General features: G+C 34.5%; 1 protein-coding gene across 2 annotated transcripts in view; it reads right to left on the bottom strand.

The window, feature by feature from the left end:
- The window catches only part of FER (FER tyrosine kinase), a 155801-nt gene that overhangs the window by 10060 nt on the left and 124192 nt on the right, over positions 1-21549 (bottom strand). For both annotated transcript variants that reach the window (XM_036402568.2, XM_054518197.1), the window contains 2 exons: positions 5050-5204; positions 1206-1328 (listed from right to left, as the gene is read on the bottom strand). In XM_036402568.2, the coding sequence (XP_036258461.1) occupies positions 1206-1328; positions 5050-5204 (278 nt within the window). The remainder of the gene's footprint in view (positions 1-1205; positions 1329-5049; positions 5205-21549) is intronic.

Here is a 21549-nt window from a genome sequence, read left to right as displayed (position 1 = left end):
ACAATGGAGAGAATCTCATGAAGGATCACCAAGGTGATGGAGGCACTGAAACATCTCTCTCTCCTATGAGGAAATGCTGAGTGAGCTGGAGGAGCTCATCCTGGAGAGGAAAAAGCTCAGGGGATCTCAGCAATGTATAAAAACACCTGTGGGGAGGGTGCAAAGAAGGTGGGTCCAGGCTCTTTCCATGCCCAGTGACAGGACATGGAGGTAATGAGCACACACTGAAACATGGGAAATTCCTCCACTTTTTTCCCTGTGAGGGTGACTGAGTATAGATTGTCCAAAGACAACCACATTCACAGAGATTTGCAAAAGTCATCTGGATGCGATCCTGCTGAGCTGGGTGGTTGGACCAGACGACATTCAGAGCTCCCTGCACACCTCAGCCATTCTTTGAGTCTGTGATTCCACAAATTGTCAGACAAATATGGCTCAGGCTCCAGGATTTGATTTGGCCTTTAAGGAGAAACTTTATTATCACCTACAGTGCTTATAAAACTATAACAAACACTGACAATGTGTGTAAATCAGCAAACCAGAGTTTTTTTGTTTGTTTGCTATTTGTTTTTGTTTTAAATAATTTGGAAGTTTTACTAGCTTAGAACATATTTATAAATTATACAGTTGTATTATGTAGGGAAGGAACAGTTCTGAAATGCCACTAAAGACAATGAAAATAAATCAAACTCCTGAACTCCTACTCACAGTTATTTGCTATTTTACCCTTTTGATTATTTTGTAAAAGAGAAATGCAGCTTGCAATGCTCAACTAGTTTACCATTCTCCACCATAATTGCTAAATCTTTCTGTGAAATGATTTAATAAAGAAGATGGAATGATAGAGATCTTTTTCTGGCAGTTTAGAATATTTATACCTGCATTAGCATCATCTTAAATAATTCAAGCTTCTGCTTTGCACAGCAGTAAATCCCTCCTTTCCATCTCACCTGTTAGTTCTGCAATAATGGAAGTCAGCATGCTGTAAGTCTTCCAACCTTTAAGTTACTGGTCAGTGTATTCCTTTTTTTCCAAAAGGCCTATATACATCACCCTGCTCCTCCCAGAGAGCTAGTCAGCAGTTTAGGAAACCTCATATTGTTTTTGCTAGAGTTGCTACAAAACTTGTATGTTATTTCTTAGCTATTTTACGCTGAATCCATACCATTTATCCAGCAATTGTTTCACTTTCAAGGAATAATTACCTTTCTCAACTTGCTCTCGTGCTTGTTGGTTGGTCATTCCAGGGTATGGGCATACTCCTAAACTGAAGGTCTCCCACAGAAGAATTCCAAAGCTCCATACATCACTCTCAGATGTGTATCTCCCTAAAAAAAGGAAAGCAAACCTTGAATTTAATATTCAGAGAAATTGGTATTTCAGATAATTATGGCGCAAATTTCCTGTAAAGGTAAAAGTCTTACACTGGCAATCTCCAGGCAAAACAAAGCTGTAGCTACTAATAAAACATTCTACAGATTTCAACGTCTCCAATATTTCAAAGAATGAACAAATTATATTAAAACAAAAACTCTGGAGTAACATAAGCTAACCATAAGTTCTACAGCTATACACAGACCACTCCAGTTTGTCAAGCAAGTTAAAAATTTCTTTCCTTCTTAATGTACAAAAATATTTTTCTTTTAACATAAAAGGACAAAAAAATGTTAGAGTTTTCCTACTCATTTACAATTGCTTTCAATTCCAAATATTCTTTAAAAAATTACCTTTTCTAGTTTTCCATTTTAGCATGGCAGTGTTTATTCTGAGAGGAGCTACCACCAACACTGTTTCTAAGTGTGAAGAAGGCCTGGTTCTTATGCTTTGAGAAACTGATCTCTGAAAATCAAAGTAAGGCTGGATGCTGCAAAACTGACACACGCAATCAGTTTAAGAAAAAAAAAAAAATCAGGCCTGCTGGTTCAATTGCCTCCAATTATGCTTCAGAGATAGCAAAATAAATAATTGATAGATAACTGAATTCCAAGCCTCTTTGTGGAATTGTAGCTTTCTATTACAAGGAGACATTTTGGAGCAGATATTTCTATTGTCAGTGATGGATTCTCATTAGAAAATTAAGACTCCTAGCCTTTTGCAGCAGAATCAGTGAACATGTTATCTTAAAAATCCATTTTCAACATCACTTTCAACATTTTTCATGGCTGCTCTTCTTTGTTGCGTACTATCACTTTGTATTTACATATCTTTATTCTTAAAAACAACACTTGTGAATGTATTGTTTGTTTATCTCTAATCATCAAACTAGATAAACTAAGCCACTTCTGACTAGGAAAAAAAGGAAAATACATGTAAATTATAGTGACAGTTGATGACAGTGACAACTGTTCTGACGTCAGAAATCTCAGTTTACTCTTAGACTAAATATCACTTCCAGCTGTGCTATGTTAGCTTGTGTGCCTCATGGTTGGCAATTATGGATATTCACTATGTTCTTTGGAGTAAGATTAGTTTTCTTGTCTGTGTATCAACTTCCCACAGTTGAGCATCCAGAAATTTAACACTTTTCACTGAAAGCATTCAGCAAATACAAGATAGGTGATTAGCTGTTTTATTGGGTTTTTTTACAGAAAGTACAAGTTCTGTACAGTTAATTATATTTTATGCTATTACATTATCTGAGGGGAAAAAAAAAGATCTGTTTATAAAAAGACCCCAAGTCCTCCCCATGTTACTATTAACATCATAAATAACTCAAAATATTTTGGGGAGAAAACATACATATTAAATGTATTTTAATTTTCAAAGATCAGGAAGCAAAAATACCCCACAATCATCCTAAATATGTGCCGATTTTGGTCGGGTAGAATTAAGTCTATTCACAGTGCCAGGTACAGGGCTCTGTTTTAGATTTCTGCTGAACTCAGGGTTGATAATTCAGTGATGGTTTTCTTATTGCTTTGACTGCACAGAGCCAAGGCCTTCCCTGCTTTTCACACTGCATGCTGGTGAGGAAGCTGGGGGTCCTTGGGAGGGAACACAGCCAGGACAGGCGATCCCAAACAGACCAAAGGAAGATTCCAGACCATGTGACATCAGGCTCAGTGTATAAAGTCGGGGGACGAAGGAGGAAAGGGGAGCTGTTTGGAGTGATGGGGTTTGCCCTCCCAATAACAGTGTAGAATGGCTCTGAACAGCACCCACGGAACCAAAGCTTCCATTTCTCAAAAACTCCAGTGGCATCTGAATTTTGCTTCTGACTTCTGACACAATTTGTGTCAGAACCACAACATTTGCCCTAGCCTGGTCTCTAGCCTTCACAACTTGTGGGGCTTTTTTAAATTAACATACTTTAGTGATCACTCTTGATTTGTCATATACAGTGACTTCAGCAAAGACAAAAAAAAGAACTTTTTTGTAGCTTCTTAACCACATTGGCATTTATGTAATGGCCAAATGATCCTATTTCTCATTTTCCTCCAACCTTTGAATCTTGATATTCAGGACTGACCTGGCCAGTGGTTACCAATTAGTTTTGAAATACTGCAGATTTAATTTTATTTCATTTTGATATCTTAAAAACCACCAATCATACCTACACAATTCAATGCAATTATTAAAACCTTATTATTAGAATGGAAAACAATAAAACATAATCCAGTAAGTTTTAATAGTATCTTTCAAGGGAGTGGAAAAAACTATCCTTCAAAAACACACAGAAATCTTTCATGACATTTTGAAAGTTGAATATTGACTGCTGAACATATTAACATGTTTGAGAGAGCTTATTTCCCAAACATTACAGAAAATGACCTATAGCTGCTGGAATATGTATGTGCTTTAGGAAACACAAAGTAAGTTGATGTTAATCAACAATCTCCTCTTCTCCTGTACTGTGCAGAAAAAACAGACTCAGCAGTACAAAGTGAAGGTGTGGTCACAAGATCCTGTTTCCTGCTAAATGCAGTCAACTGGACCACATATGTTTATAAAGATAGGTTTTCATAATACATCAAAAATACTGTATGTATTTCCAAAATAACAAAAATAAAAACCCAAACCACCATTTATAGTGGATCAATCACCCAAAAGAACAAAGCATTCACCAGTGAATGTTGGCAACACTAACACCTCTTAGAGTAACTGGTAATACAAGATCTATTACTAAACTGAATTTACTGTCAGCCTTTTAAAGGGAAGATCTGCATTACTGTGTTATGTCATTACCTGCTGCAAACATGCTAATGAGAGGAAGCATTCTGCTATCAATCATAATTCACAAACTTATGATTTCCAATGCATGATTTCCAAAAAAAGGCTAAATTTAAGAGATGGCAAAAATATTTATAGACATTTCAGATGAAGAATTCAAAAATATTTCATTCTGTGTACTCAACTAGAGAACTGCTTTAGAGAAGTACATTCAAAACATGTCATCATTTATTAAATGTGCTGCTTCTCCACAGCCCCCTTTATCTAGAAGAACTTATTTTATAGTTTCATATAAGCAAAAAAAGGTAAGAGCAGCAGCTTCTGCTTCTATTCTGGAACTAAGTAGTGTGGTTCACTTCCCTCAGTGATAAATAATAAATTTTTATCCCCAATATAAAAACCTAGCGATACACAAAAATGCAGGTAAAGTAAAACTGCAGTTAAAAACCCCCAAAAATAAAACAATGACTGTATCTTTCACCAATGCAATGAATTATCTAACACAGTGTTCTAGTACATTAACATTTTCTACTGTTTTCAATGAGGGGCTATAAATATGCAGAACTTGCCATTCATTTTGCTAACGATCATAATTTAGATGACTGATGAGGCTGTCTACAAGAATGAGTCAGCAACAGAACCAAAGCACTCTGCTATTGCTGCATAATAGCAATTCTGATGTTGCTGCCTTATTGTTTTTCAGCAGCAAAACTGCATTTTTTACATAAATCAGACTGAAATACTAAAATTATTTTAAACATTCTTAATTCGAATGAGGGAAAAGAATTGTATGTACATACACTCAAATATTGTGGCTCTCATGCTCTTTACTGTACTTTGGATTTTTTTTTTTTCAAGAAAATCCAGTTATGCTCTTACCATAGTTCAGAGCTTCTGGAGCAGTCCACTTGATTGGAATCTGCTTTAGGCCTGATGATGAGTACACGCCATCGTCCTCTTGCCGGGACATCCCAAAATCACTTATTTTCAAGATGTTGCTTTCACCTACCAAACAGTTCCTTGCAGCCAGGTCTCTAAATTAGAAAAAAAAAAAAACCCAAACCAACACATTTTTACAGGTCTGAAAGTAATTGGAAGTCATTTAAATTGACCGAGCCCCTCAGCCAAGACAGTTGTACCTCTCAGAGGCTTATTTACAAAAGAGTAAAAAACACTTCAGAGCAGTCATGAGGAAACAGAAATGAGGGAAGGGGGAAAAAAAGTCAGAAATAATCCTATGAAAAAGCAAAGGGAGGAGATGCTGGAGATGCTCAAAGTGCCTGAGCAGAGAATCTCCTGCAGTCCACAGAGACAAGGCAGAGTGCAGCAGGGAAGGAGTGTGAGGCTGAAGGACAGGAGCTGTTATGGAGAGTTCAGAACCTCCATTCCCCACTCACCCCTCAAGGGAGGAAGTGAAGAATTTCAGAATGAAGGAGTGCCTCAGAAGAAGGGAGAGGGAAAAAGCATTTCAGTTTTTGGCTTTTATTTCTCACCATGTAACTCTAATTTGCAATACATTAAATTCATGTTACCTAAGTTCAGTCTGTTTTGCTGTGCTGGTAATTGGTAGGTGATTTCCTTGCCTTTATCTTGACCTCCAAGTGTTTCTGTCTTATTTTACTTCCCTATCCTGTTGAGGATGGGGAGTGAGAAAGCATCTGTGTGGGTGTCTGGCAGCCATGCAAAGTTAACCCACCACAACTGCCCTCCATTTATTCCTCCACAAAAATAAATCCCAGATTAATGAAGTGGAACCTACGTAAAACGAAACAGAATTTGAAGAAGCATCCTGAAATGTGTTCAGGAAGTGTTTCAGTGAGAAACCTGAGAAACAGCTCCATCTTCCCTCTGCCCGTTAGAGTTTCTATCAAAAGTTAAAAGCTACTCAGCATAGAAAAGAAATTTTGGCTCAGTGATGGATGAGAAGCTCAGAAAGTCAACTCCCTCCCTTCACCTCAAATTTTTAAATTTTTTTAGATCAGAAGACATGTAGTAATACCTGATAAAAGACCTACTGTGACTTTTCTACATGCTAATAATATATTATCAACATACTATGTGTTGATATAGTACGTTGATAATATATGTTACATTGTATGTTACATTTCAGTGTTTCACAGTTTTTTAGAATACAACATAATAAAATATATATTATTATTCCCATGGTAATGTAATAAAAAGGGCAGGACATGTCAAGCAATAGGATTAATTCCATACTATTATGAAGATCACAGACAAAATATTTTTTAAACTAAACTTACTGTGGTTTTGCTTATCTAAATAGCTAATATGCTCACAAATGGCTTACATGAATATTCCAGAAAAACTATATTAACTTTGATATTTTGAATTGGACCTGTAATATAGTTCTGAAGTGAATCCCTTGAGCACTTAATGCACATTCATTGGTTTTTGAAGGATGAATTTGGTGCATGCAAACTACATTGCTCTTGGAAGAAACTAACTTAGAATTCTGCTCATGATGGGCACGAAATTTGTTTTTCTAGCTACAGAATTTTCTTTCCCAGGAATTTGTTTCTACAGCTTATGCAGAAAGGTTTGAACCAGTGACAAACAGCTTCCAGCATTACCACGGTAATGACAAAGGACTGAACTACATATAACCCAAACTAAAAGTCTTGAGCCATATTTAAGGATGCTGAAGCTCATACATCTGCTTTAATCAGCTCATCCATATTGATACTGGGCTATGTTATTCAATATGTAGACAGAGCCTAGGTACGACCCTAAATATCATAACTTGATTTAAGAATTTTAACATATTTGACTCACATAGCTTTTCTGCCACTAAGAACATTAATAGCTCTAGAGCTGGAGTGATAGAAACAAAGTTATTCGTTTGGTTTGAGAAGACGGACCACTAAAAAACAAATCTGAACTCACAGGCACCAGCTGAAGATGTGCACAAATGTATAAAACAGCTCAATGTGCACTGTTTTACATAGCTTGATATTAGCATGTAGTATCATTACATACAGCTATATTGGTTAAAGCAAGCGAGCTGCAAAACAAAATCAAATTGTTATTGTTTATACTCAAGTGTGTAAAAAGTATCACCATGGAACTTCAAGAATTTATGACTTAGGTTCCAATCATACTTCAGTAATTAGTTTTTTTATCATGTTACTCAATGTAGTCTAGATTTTGCAACTGATGCACATAAGGAGTGGAAAAAGTAATGAGGTTGTATCTCAAAGAAAATTTACAGTTAATTGAAAGCGCAGTCATCCCCCTACCTGAAGTATGACCTAGCATTTAAAAATACTGAGTCAAGTTAAGAAAAATCTATATACTGAGATTTAGAGAAAATACTGATTTAGGTTTATTGCTCCTGCATAAGTCTGACTATTTGGGAAAGTGGACAGTAAATAATATGCACAGTATGGTGCTTATAAACAAAGACTACACTCAGTTTGTATAATTTTTGTTGGTTTTGTACATAGAATATATGAGTTTTCTTTTTCATTCAGAATCAACTAGAGAAAAAGCTTTTCATCCCTACTGAAAATTGACTAAAACACTTCCATGAAAATCAACTGGCATTCGTAGAAGTTCATAAAGATTGTGACACTCTGTTCAGGACATATGTAAATTAACACCACAAAGAACAAATTAAATGTTTGCATATTTTGAGTCTCACAGTATTAATACCTTTTTCCACTTTTAGCTAAAACTCTCCCATTTTTTATGCTATAATACTCTGTATTACTTTCAATACATAATTTCTGTGAATAAAGTCTTATGGGTACTTCATATATTTATTTCTGACATAAGCAAATTTGCCGTCTTCTATCATCCTGAGTATGATATGCTTGCTCTGTCACTTATTTAGAAAATACTTTAGAAGTGATAATTTCATTCCTCAAGCATATAAATGTCACAAAGTTATATTATCTTGTTAATATTTCTATCGTCATTTTACATCTGTTTCATATCCTCAGTGATTTGTTGCTTAATTTTACGGTTAATTTTTATATGTATTTGCATGCTAAAAAACATTTTTTAAACAGTTACACTGAAAGCTGTGGGTACCTCAGCTTTTGGGGGTTTTTTTACTATTATTCTGAGGGTTTGGTTAAGATTTTTCAGTATTTTTCAAATAAATTCTTCACTGTTCTTCATTATGTCTGACAGCTTCCTTAAAAAGGAAGTTATTTTTCAGTCTAGACATAAGAGAAGACACAGAAGATGCTTTCAGTCAACAAGATTTATTACAGAATTTATAGCCAGAATCTGGAAAAAAAATGGCATCAGCAACTATTACTCCCATTACTTTAAAATAATAAATTATGACATTAATTTTCTTCCGGTTTCCATAATTATAATTAATTTCTATTTTCTACAGATAGGCATTCAAGTATAATAATTTTAAGGGGTTTGTAAAGACCCTTTACTTCTTAACCTTCCATAAGAAATCCACAGTGGAGTTCCAATCCATTTTTAAGATAAACAATGTGAGTTGGGGGAAACACGAAAATATAAATACAGAGGTCTGATGACCAAAATTAACTATGAGATGTCAACATTATAGATTTCATCAGTGTTAAGTATTTATAGTAAATCATGGCTCTTTTCTACATGGACATTAAAAAACCAAACCAAATCAAACACATAAATAACAAATCCCCAAAAAATAATGACAACAAAACTCCTGCACACCAGCTGCCCAAACAAAAAACTCCACGAAAATCAACTACAGTCTATTTGTTTTCTTTCTCCTGAAAAACTGCTTTCTCTTCCTTCTCCCTAATGCTCTCTAAAGCCAACATCCTGAAGAAATCTATGAAAATAGGTGTCTCTGTTAAGGAATTTTTTTTCCTCATTAATCATTTGCTACTTAAAGCAGTAATTTCATAAAATCAGTATTTATCTTTAAGACAGATAGCAAGAAAATATTCTTTATTTACATTGTGAAAGTTCTACAAACTGGGCACACATTACACTGAGCTGCTACAGAGTAAGCTCCTTAGTAAAAGAGAAGCTGACTCTCACTATTTAATATCAAGATTATAAAAGTTCCTAGTACTGCTAGAAACAAAGTTTCTTCCCCCCAGCTACTAACAAGTAAAAACTAGTACGTAATTTGGAAATTTCCTTTTTAAGCATTGCTCTGCAGTTCCTGTAAGTACAAACAGGACATCTCCTAGGGATGTCAAATATGGGTCAAATCTGCTGAAACTTTAAGAGAGAGGTCATAGGACTTCAGCTAAAAATGCAACAGCCTGTTCAAGGAGGAAGTAGAGGCAATTCCTCTGTGCTGGGAGCTGTTACCACCTGGATTCACATCTGTCCATAAAGACATAAACCTACTAAAGCTTTCTCTAAGGACATTCTTACACTCCCTCCCCCCTTCCCCTCCACATCCCTCAGGATCTGCAGAGAAAGTACTACCTAGCATTGCAATGGAATTCCATGAGTTAAAGAAAATCAAAACTTGAGAGCAAGCTCCTCATTACTAAACCAGCAGCACAGACTGCCTCACTGAACTAATTAGCCATTTTATATTCCATCCCTGGATCATGCAGTTAAAACACTCCAAGGTGATAAAAGCAAGTAATTAATTAGTGAACAGGATCAGTTTATCTCCTCTGCACATTAAATTCAATGAAAATAGTCTATTACCTAAACACAAAAAAAAAGGGTGGGAAGTGAAACTACAAGATAAATTGCTGTTTTTTGTGAACTGTAAGATACCTCGCCTTCATACACCTGATGTAATTTCCAATAATGTCTAAATCAAAATACAGTAGTGCCTAAATCTATTTCAGAACTTTCTTGATATGCTAATTTTGCTTTATGTGGAGGGTACAACAAATAACATATCGTGTTGTATAGATACGTGCCTAGTAACAGACTGGGAAAATATTAGAGGGTTAGAAGAACATCCTTTCATGAATTCTGTGTTTTCTTCCCCCTTTTAACTTCAATTATTTCTTTACATTATTTTAGTTGTTATGAAAATATCGGAGCCATATTAACTACAATGCTAATAACTGCTCTCAGCTCCTCATATAAAATGCAAGTCCATCTTCATCTCCACAGATGAATGGTGCTGGCAAACCAGAGAAACTCCAAGTTGGGTACAGTGGATACAGCAGTGGTTTCTCAATAATGTCAGGTGCTCTGTTGCCATCCACAGTTTCGGATATTGCTCAGTTCCTCTCAACTATAAAATAAGCAACTTTACCCACCTCACAGCATTGGCGACCTTCAATTACTCTTGATAAAGCACTTCGCACTTAAGCAAAAGACTTAAAAATTTTGCGAAAGGAACTCAAAAGGAGGAAAAGTAACAAAACAACCCCCAAAAAATTGTATTCAGTAGCTGAACACAACTGTCAACTTATTTACTGTCTGCCACCCAGATATGACTCAAAGGACTGTACAGATCTACTAACACATTAGAAAACTTTTATCTTTGAGGTTTCTTTGGTAGGCTACTGTGTGCCCTCCATTTTCCTAGCAGGGCAAGTTTTCTATACCAGCAATTTTAAGAAAGATAAAAACGGGAATAGTAGACAATGAGCACTTTCTGAGGAGAATCAAAGCAGTAGACTATGAAGATGGAAATAAAGCAATAAATTGCTGCATCATCTATTCCTCCCCTCTTTTTCCTATTTCTAAGGTTGTCTTCACAATGCCTGCTCTTGGAACAGAAACATTCCTATCAGTACCATCTAAATGGTTTTTATCTGCATTGTTTCTCAACTGTTTTAGAACTTAATAGTTATTGCCTGTATTCTTCTGAACAGTTATTTTGATGAAAATGGCATCACAGTCATTTTGGTCTTTAACAGTCATCTATGCATTGATATCACTACAGATTTTTATAACCAATTTTTCCTGTGCACTGCTGATTATATGTAATATGCTGAACAAAATGTCCTTTTCTTTTCTTCCCCTTGTGCTATATCTTGAAGCAAAGATTTGCAATCCAATTACTTTTGTGTGCCCATTTTAGTGAAAAACTAAGTGTCTGGACAGTAATCAGAGAAGAAGACAGGCAACTTCATACAATATTAGAGTGACAATATTCCTACAATATTAGAGTGACTGGAAAATTAAATATACATTCTAGAAATCCTTAATGACAGAACAGACATAGGAATAAACATCTCTGCTGGGTTCCATGCAACCATTCCTAAGCTCTTGGATATCAAGAGAAACATTACAGGACATAACGACAAATATGGGTACATTTAGGAAACATGGAAGGCTTGTAACAGTCCTGAAAAGTCTCTTTGATATTAACTGAATTACAGGGGAAACTAAGTCTCCAAAAATTAATTATCCAAGATGTACCAGAACACAAGTTTACATTTTGTGCTTGATAAAATTACAGTGGACTTAAATTACAATCATAATGCCATCCATTTCCATAACCAGTTATATAAGTATATTGTATTATTCATGGGAAGAAAAATTTTTCAAGCAAAAATTTACACTGTATCATTCACAGAAGCAACTAAAATGAAACACAACAGTAGAATACAAAATTTTGCTAACAGGAATATTTTTAATATTATATCATGGCTTTATTCAACGTATGTGATAACACAAGTCTTGTTACAATGAGTGTCCTTGCCCTTTTAGACTGGAAGGATCACTCAATTTAGTTCTTAATTCTGAATCTAGTTTTGAATTAATCTCTTCCTTATTCTACTAATTCTACAATAATTCTATTATTATATCTTATTATATAATATAATGTAAAAATTTAATTGATATCTCTGTACAGAAGCATTAAATACTGGTTTAACTTGTTTAAAAATTGTAATCATCTGAAGAGGCAGACCAGATATGGTCAAAGGTCACATTCCCTTGCCCATAAGATATCAGTGATAGAAAAGGCTGCAGGCTGGATTAAAAGAAAATGTCTAAAGCAGAGTAGCTTCTATCACTGATTTTTTGATGATTAAGGTTTTTAGAAAATAAATTTTTCATTCTATTAAATAAAGCCATTTTCTAATGTTAATATCACAATGTATTAAGTTCAAATGACTAATAATGCAAAGCAGAGTATGTGGAATTGAAAAACACTGCAAGTGCGCAAGAAATAAAGAAATTCAAAAGCATGATTATAATATGGGTCAATTTTTTCCCACCTTTTTTCACTAGAATGAAATAAAATAGCACAATAATACAGTATTTGCAGGGCTTTTGAAGTCCTAATGAAACAGGAAATATTTCAAAATCTTCTCAGGCTACATTTAAGTACTTGCCACAGGTTAATATCAAAGTTCATCTGAGACAGGTAGCAACTTCATTGCTTTTTCAGTAGTCAGAACCAATAACGTGGTATGCAACAGTAGCTGTAGTTTAAGTTATCTCTACATGCATTTCCGTCACTTACATTTATTTTTGTTCCTACAGCAAAGAGGCATGGTTTAAGATTTTAAAAGTAACAGACAAGCATGGACTAATGTTCATGATTTTTCAGTAGATAAAGTATTTTATAGGAATTAGATCCTGAAACACTGTATTAATGAAGGTAAAAAAAGGTAAAGGTAATAATCAGGCTACAAAGAAATGAAGCATCCAGCATAATTAAGGTACAAGACACTACATATTCATGAAAATAATACACAAGGAATAAGAGAGAAACCAAATACATTAGGTCTAATTAGAAATGAGGAGGAAAAGACAGAACAAAGGAGTAGCAGAATCAAGCATTGCTAGACAAGAGGATTGTGCTGCAGTCCTAACCTGACTGGCTAGAAAGCAAAAATAAAGAAACGTCCTGCATTTTTAAGAGACACTCACAAAGAAAGCCAATAGCAAAGGGAGGAAAGTCAGCCACATTTTAAGGCAATAATTCATCTGGGGATGTTCCTTATTTAGGGAGAAAAGAATTTAAATGAATGGCACAGGTAACTTATGCCAGCTAAGCATTCTTAGTAATGGAAACCATTGACAAAGATGTACAGTAATAACCCACTAATTCATAATTTTCCAGTCAGAGAAAAAAAAATCTAATTTGTACTTTACAATATTTCTCTACCTTTAATCAAGGATTACCAACAAATCCTTGAAATATTTCAGTATATTAAAAATAGCCTGTTTTGTAACTATAATAAAAAAGGATGAATGAAAATAAAGATGAGGAATAATTTACTAATTGTCTTAGCTAAGTAAGACCCGCAGTTAGCTTACAGAAAATACAAAAGAAATTTCATGTGACTAACACATTGCAGAGAATTATATAGATAGAAATTTAGAGGAATAAAATTACCTATTAACTTCCTGTAAATTAACAAGACAGTAAATAAACTGAACCTCTGTTCTGTTTTTGTCTTTATTATTTAAAATCCATAATAGTTTTCCCACTCAAAAATAAAACTTTTATGTGGAAGAAAATATTCTGCACTTTTTTCATCACAAGAAAAAGAAAGTGATGGAATTTTCATGGAATTATAGTGGGGTATCCAAAGTGGGAGATGTTGAAGAAAAAAAGGAGATGACAGTGCTGATTAAGGATCATGATTACATCTCATATTGATAGCAGGAGACAGGATACGACTTCCACAGCTTTTGGGAAGTGGATGAATTCACATGTCACATGCATATTCACCATGGTAGAATTTCATAGCTGGGCTGAGTCGAGGAAGATATGTTACTAAGTCCAGGGCTTCCAAATTCATCATGTACTGAACTGTGTCCTTTTTCTTCTATTAAAACCTTATGCCATCTGATAGCAAAAGTCATCTGCTTGTTACAAGAATGTCCTTGCCCTGGAAAATCCAGAGTTCTGTATTTAGAAATAGCCCCTCTGCCTCTGGTTGCTCTCTGTGGAAGCATGTTCCCTCGTTTATAAGGTTGAGTCCCTACAGATCTGAATGTTCCTTGTCCTACCAGGATTCAAAGTTTGCTGGAGGTGCAGAAAACACTTTCCTGTGCTTAATGTAAGACAGGAAGAGAAAACTATTAGAAAACTATTGCAAAGCTGTGGATTTACTGCACCTGGCTATTATTCTGAAATATTTCTAGAGAAAAAACTATTGTGCCATTATAGTTTAGGAAGACAGGATCCTCTTTGCCATTTAATGTTACATTCATTTTAGCATTTGTTGTGGGCAAAGGTTATAAAATAACTGAAGTCCAGATAGTCATCTGCTAAACATTTAAAATTTTCCTGCTTAAAAAATCATGGGTAAGAAATATCTTAGAAGGTGATATAATATAGGGCAACAAACTAGAGTTGCCTGTTTTCATTTAACAGCTTTGTTAATGATCTGAGGGAAAAATCAAACAGGAATTTAATTACATTTCCAGATAATATCAAATTAAGAGCAGCTGCAAGCAACAGTAAGGGCAAATAAACAAAAAGAAAGAAGGAAAGGAGAGAAGGAGAAAGAGGGGGAGAGAGGGACGAAACATATCTGTTGGAATAAGCATTAGACATAGCCTGTAAAACAGAACTATTATATTTTAAAAAATTAAGCCTAAATACAAACATTCAGTAAAAACCAAATACCACTAGGCAATTATATAGAAAAAAAAGAGAACCAAAAAAGATATGGATTCCAACTAAATAAGAGTAAAGGAATTAAATTGAGCATCAGAAAAATAAAAGCTCATTATCTACTAGATTGTGAGAAATTTGTCTAGGAAAAGTAAGAAATTCTATTTTATTAATGAAGTTACTTCATCAACCAAAAAAGTTTTACAGGTGTACGGACCAGCGCCTGTTTCAAAGGGATGGATTAAGTAAATGAATCCAACTTTTTACTGACTTTAAGTAAACATTAAATTGTCAGATGCCCTGGAATTTATTGTTAGTATCAAGCATAAATAAGTACACAACTAAAGTAAGTACACAACTAAAAGGGAGTGGTCAAAGAGGGAGAGACCCAAAGAATGATTAATTTCCTGGCTTAGTGCATTTGTTCATTTTATCATATGAAAAGGTGACTTTTTCAACCAATCACATAATCGGAGAAACAACAAAATTCCAAATACAATGACACAAACAACTAATTTCTGTACAGAAAAGGGTTACAGGTGTTGCCAGTTGAGTACAGGTAGATTCCCATGAAGTTAGAAAGACACATGTGGTGCTGAGTCTCCTCAAATTTCCATCAGGCAGCTTCAGGTATTTATTTGTGGTTAGAGGTAGTTTCACATGTCCAATGTGGCCCCACACTGTGTAGCAAACCTATCACACAAATTTTGGCTTCCTCAACTGCAGGCTTCTTTAGGGAGTACCAGTTTGTCCTTTCTCCTAACCCAGGCTGGTGTGAGCAGCACATCAGTGGCACTTCAGAGCCCAGCTCCAGGTTCAGACATCTGCAAGGGGCTTGGAGCATCAGCAGAGTTAAAATGTGCAATTTAAAAGAATATGTTAAAACCACCAGAGAAAAATACTGGCCCACTGTCAAATCTAAGAGATTACCAAAGTCTGTATAAGTTACTGTAAAATACTCCCCCAAAAGGGAACTGATGCACTTAAATTTAATAGCTCCTTGATAGTTAAAGGAAGCAGAAACCGCCTGATTAAGGAAAAAAATATGTCTTTATGTTTGATGTAGAAAAATCTTCCATGATTTTACAGTCTTATTTCTAAGAGTTCTGTCTACCTGACTCTATCTGAAGGTCATAATGCTCTCTTGTGGTTAGAGAGATGCTTATTGACTTACAATACTAAAACCAACTGATATCAATTTACGACATAAGTCCAGCTGTGCTATGGAAGATTAACAATATATACAGAAGTTTAATAACTCATTTGAAATAAATATGTATTAAAAAACAATCAGGATAGGTATATATATTTGTAACCACAAAACTAACATTTTATACTTGAGTTCTGCCAAAAAAAGACAACAGCAGCATGGGAGACCCTATCATCTCAATTTTGCCCTTCATTTAGGATACTCAGAATTTTCATGACGAGGGAGTGGCATTTCATGAATCCATGCCTGACCATGAAGAAGAGTAAGAAATTAGTCCAGATAATCTCATACAAGAGAGCATGGTCTGCACAAGCAAAGATAGGCAGAAAGGGTGGCTTCCTGGAAGCAGATGAGAAGTCAGAGAGGTCTAAGATACCAAGCAGAAAGGAGAGTCAATTAATTTGTTAGTGGATAGGCCTGGAGATGCTTATAACCAACTAACTACTAAGATGCAATATTCAGAGCAGTAAAGTTCAAAACCTTTCTTCTGAGCACATGCAGGCTAATTATCTTACTGATCTCCAAAATCAAAATTATTACAAAGCAGAAACATTTCAAATCAGGTATTTTTACTTACACAGCATCCTAACTCCTACATATAGTTTGGGTTTTTTTGTTTGTTTTTTTTAACTGGGGCTTGGCCCTTATTCCACTCATCTATTTTTATTTCCCAGCAGTCAGGACACTTGATGAAGTATCTGACATCCATCATTGCCAGGAGCTTTTTATGTCTGGCTTGAATGACTCAGCTGAAATCTGTGAGCATTTAAATACAGCAACATTGATTGAAAAATTCTCACAGTTCCATGTACCCTGATGATCTCCATCTATCTTCCAAACCAGTTAACATGCCAGTATGCTTTCCCTTGCTGTTTACTACCTTACATAAGGATTTTAAAATAGCCTTTGACAAAGAGTAACTCCTTATTTGATTCAAAACTTACAGTGATAAAATATTGTTTCGTAAAAGTGTATCCATGCACTACAGTTTTGCTGAATGAGGAGGAAAGAGGCTGAGAACAACAGAGTAATGACAAAAAAAGAAAAAAAACATGCACTTAGCTTTCTGTGTGTTTTATTTTACTCATCCTCAGCAAGTGCAATTCCTTTCAGACAGTTTAAATTTGATCACAATATTTTTTGTGAGCAGTACCTACTGGAACTGAATTTACCTTTCAACCTAGCTTAACAGGCATAAGTTTCTCTTACCTTTATGAGAAAAATGTCCTGATTTTACAAAAAGATCTAGAAAACAGCCCTTTCTATATTATTTGATATGTAGACCTATATGGCATGAAGTTCTCCAGTTCCATAAACTTTAAAACTAAGTTATTTAATGAATACACACTAAAACCCATCACACGTCCTTCTTTCATCTGTTTTTCACCACATACACAGCCAGATAACAATGCTGAATATGATACATCAGTGATAAAACTACAGCACCGTAAAGGTTGCAGGTACTTCTGAAAAACCTCCTGAGGCAGTGATAAAAACCACGTAAGGTATATTATCATTAGTGCTATCTGGAAAAACAGTGGATAAACATTTTGTCAAATCCACAAAATAGGAGTAACCCAGTAAGCATATATATACATATTTGTGTGTGTGTATGTATGTGTACAAAACACAGAAAAGAGAAATAACTTTTTCTTCTGGAAAACAATTTGGGAATTAATTATTTGTTACCACATACAGCCGAACAATTTCTTATTAAAAGAAATTTGTTTCCAGTCTGAGATAACTGTGGTATATTCCTCTTTAGCATGTCAAGAATTAGTATCAGGAAGCCAAGAAAATATTGAAGTGATACATAATACCTTAGTGCATTGTATCTTAGGTAAACATATTTTTCCTTTTCAAAAACAATGATTAGAATTTTCTGCTGTAGGAAAGAAACCAGGAAAAGATCTACACCCCAAAGAAAATTAATTGGTGCATGAAAGCAGGTTTTAGCTTCCCTATACAAACACTGACACACCCTGTGGTCAATGACTTGTGCTCAAAGATCCACCCTAAACCTCATTTTTAAAGCAACTGATGTAGTTCCCTGCCTTCTCCCCCTTCTCCTCCTCCCTCAATCTTCTGCTTTTGTCTTATCCTATCATCTAATTCATTGTTCATCATCTACTAATACCTCCTTTGCCCATTGCACAAATGGTATACTGCAGCCCATCTTTCTTAGAAAGTAATTACATTTCACCCACTGCTCACCACTGTACCAGGATTATGAGAGTAGAGAAAATATTATTTACACTATCCAGAAGAGCTATGTGACTTTATGGTCAGCACCACAGCTTGCACTAACACTAACAGCATGTTATTTTTATCTTAGTTTCAATAGCCTGTAACTTTCATTTTTTTCTTTTTTGCTTTTTAATTAGAGAGAGCATGTTGCTTTCATGCAGTGAGTAGATTTATTATACTAAAAATATTACTCAAATTATTTTACTGAGTAATACTTGTAGATGCCTAATATTTATCAACAAGAAAGTGATATTGCAGCAAATAAAAACAAATACAGTACAATAATATTACACTTAAAATGTTACTGTTTGTTAAACAGAATGAGAGAGTCTAAGAAAATTTGCTTTAACTTCTTTCAGCCTTATTTCCTTTATTCCTAGCAAAGGTTACTAATTTTTTAGGAGGGAGCTTTCTGTATCAGGGATATCTCATGAGAAATAGACTAATTCAACTCCAATGGCAAGAAATAAATATTTTTCATACTATGCAATTTCTGTGACAAAAAAAAAAAAAAAATCTGAATCTTCTGGCATTTCCTACAGATTGTTTACTACCTGAGAATTTATTCTGATATAAGCCTTTTTATAATTAGCTTTCAATACTTAATGTTTCTCCTCACTGTCTATAAAATACTAACTATTAAACAGTTACTAAATTCTAATAACTTCATTTTAGTTTACCCAGAACAACTGCCCCCTTAGAATAACATAGATGCACTTCTAAAGGAAGAGATCATGTAACTATATTCATCACATACAACATTTTGTTACAGTATCTGGAAATATTTTGAACTTTGTGTTGGTTTTTTTGGATTCTCTGATGATTCGTGGAACCCAAACAGGAATTCAGCATGGCAGAAAGACCAGACCATTATCTGAGATTTCAGGGAACAGATTCATTGCTATTCACTTAAACCTGTAAGAGCAGAAATATCAGCTAGTAAGTAATAAAACCTTACCTGTGCAATATGTACTTTACCTATCCAATAAGAACAAAAATATTTCCTTCTTAACAAATTTTCTTTTTGCATATTTTTTTCTCTCACTCACAATCTTACTCAGTTGTACAGTAAAATCTAGAAGGGCAGGAGCAATGTAAAGGAAAGGTGTGAAATTTTAGAAAGAAAAGCCCTGGACTAACAGAAGGTAAAAGAACCTCAAAAAGTTTAAGGTTTAGGGTCACTTTCTTACAAAAAGATTATCCTTAAAATGGCACATTTCTGTCCCTTTATATTTGTAAACAACATATGCTCCTTAGCAAGGATTTTTCATGTTCTTCTTTGTGAGACTAAGACCTCAAGTCACAAATAAGTTATGCATAAATGCTCAATGTTCCTTAAAAATGCAAGAGTCAGCTGACCAGAATGAAGAATCTGCCTTCTAATGGTAAATATCCAGCCTCTAATTGCTAACTGACAGGTGAAATGTACCAAACAGAAAGAAAAAATAGAAGTCATTATAAATTTCTAGCTATTCTGAAAAGTAATGGATTTGCAGCTTCCCTTGTATTAGCAGTTATCAGTGAATTCTATCACCGCATATATCTGTATTAATACAGCTTACTGACAATATTGACACTATATTTTTAAAATACTTAGGTCTACAAAATAATTCTGCAATAACATGCCAACCAATTTAACTATTACTATCTTTAGTTTAATTCTACATGACATTTTAAATCACCATCCTAGAAAAAATTGAATACTGAAAGCTCAGAGGTCTGAAATAACTGGATATTTTCCCCATTTTCTGGAGAACACATGAAAGATGATACTTAAGCACATACTGAATAGGCATCACTAGGCAAAATTTACAATAAAATGAAAATATCTGCCTTACTGAATATTTTAACACACACTTCAAAACATAAAGAACTATGCTTAACTGATCATATTGGGTTATCCCTGATGCCATTCAGCTGATATACAGGCAGTGTTATCTTCAGACATAAAATGGAAGCTAAAGGAAATGTCAATTAGGCAAAAATAAAGATGAAACATTGTAACAGCCTTTTCAAAAGAAAATACAAACATAGAAAGAAAAAGGTAATTTCCCTTTATTTAATATGAAGAAATGTCAATTTGCCATTTGAAGCTAAGGAACAGCATAATCTAATATCCTATACTAAACTGGCCTCTGGGAAAATTAATTATTAATATTAGCCTCAGAATGACCACAGTTGAACAAGAACTTTGTTTTACACTAGTATGAATAGATACCTTATATTTTAATATTTGAAGAGAAGAGTAGTAAGTGGTAGAGATAAGTAGTACTGGAAAATCCCCATGGCAAATAAAACTTGTCCTAATAGCAGCTGAATAAACGATCATGTTATTCCTAAAGAGGAAAAAAAAAAAGCACCAGAGCTTCCAGTTCTATCATTGATGTAACAACTATTAAGTTAATGTAATACTTTGTGTATTTGTGTAGTCTACTGCATGTTTATTTAATACAGTAACATGAAAAAGCTACAATTCAAATATGTATTTCCTGCACATTGTGACCACTAACTCCTCTGGTAACAGCACTACCTTGAGCATACATCAGGAATATATAAAGATAGCATGGTCTTAGGGAGACAGAATGATGTGGAGATTTACAGTAAACAAAAATGTATGCAGACCTTTCTTATATCACACTCTGGCCATCCAAATCACACACCTATTACTCTAATTACAAGCCTTGTGCAGCTATGGCAAAGCTCAATCTGTGATGCCTAGTTTGCTTTTAATATAGCCTTGGGTGAATTTCAAATGAAGCACACAAGGGGAAGCAGTATCAATCAGCAGAACAATTGCACAGTGTCCACAAGGAAAAAACTATATTTCTCTTCCTTTTAAATTCTTTTGTTACCAACCATGTCAAAATTCAATAGCTTAGAGAAACAGATAATAGATTAGAAGAAAGTTCAATTTTTATTCAGAAGTAACTCTTCACCATAGCACACAGGCACTTCCATTACAATATATTTCGAATTCAATACTCACTCTAATTTATTATAATGAGTTTAAAGTATACAATATTCATGGGCTTAGATACTCATGTTTCCTGGGTTTTTTTTTTCCTTTAATGCTTTCAGATTAGATTCATAAAGGCTCACTAAAGAAAAAAACAATCACTCTGCTCGAATAAGATCTCAGACAACCAGAAGTACTAATTCAGAACTGATCCACATTTAATTGTAAATGTACTTCTCTAAGATCAAACCACACTTACCAATGTAACAGCAGGAAAAAAAGAGGTGGGAATCTCTTAAAAATCTATTCTTAAAAGCTGAAACCTGGTATATAATACTCTAAAAACTATTCCTAAATGGCAAGCTTAGTGAAATCGAGCTGCCTCTCCTATATGACAACAGTTGGAGTGACCCATATTAGTTATTTTAGGGCTGGAAACACCTCATTTTGAATGAAAACTTGGACAAATAATTTCCTGGTGCA

Source organism: Molothrus ater (assembly GCF_012460135.2).
Source record: "Molothrus ater isolate BHLD 08-10-18 breed brown headed cowbird chromosome Z unlocalized genomic scaffold, BPBGC_Mater_1.1 matZ_random_MA35, whole genome shotgun sequence".
In the NCBI taxonomy this organism is placed as follows: Eukaryota; Metazoa; Chordata; class Aves; order Passeriformes; family Icteridae; genus Molothrus; species Molothrus ater.
Note: the sequence above shows the minus strand (reverse complement) of the source record. Positions and strands in the feature narration are given on the sequence as shown.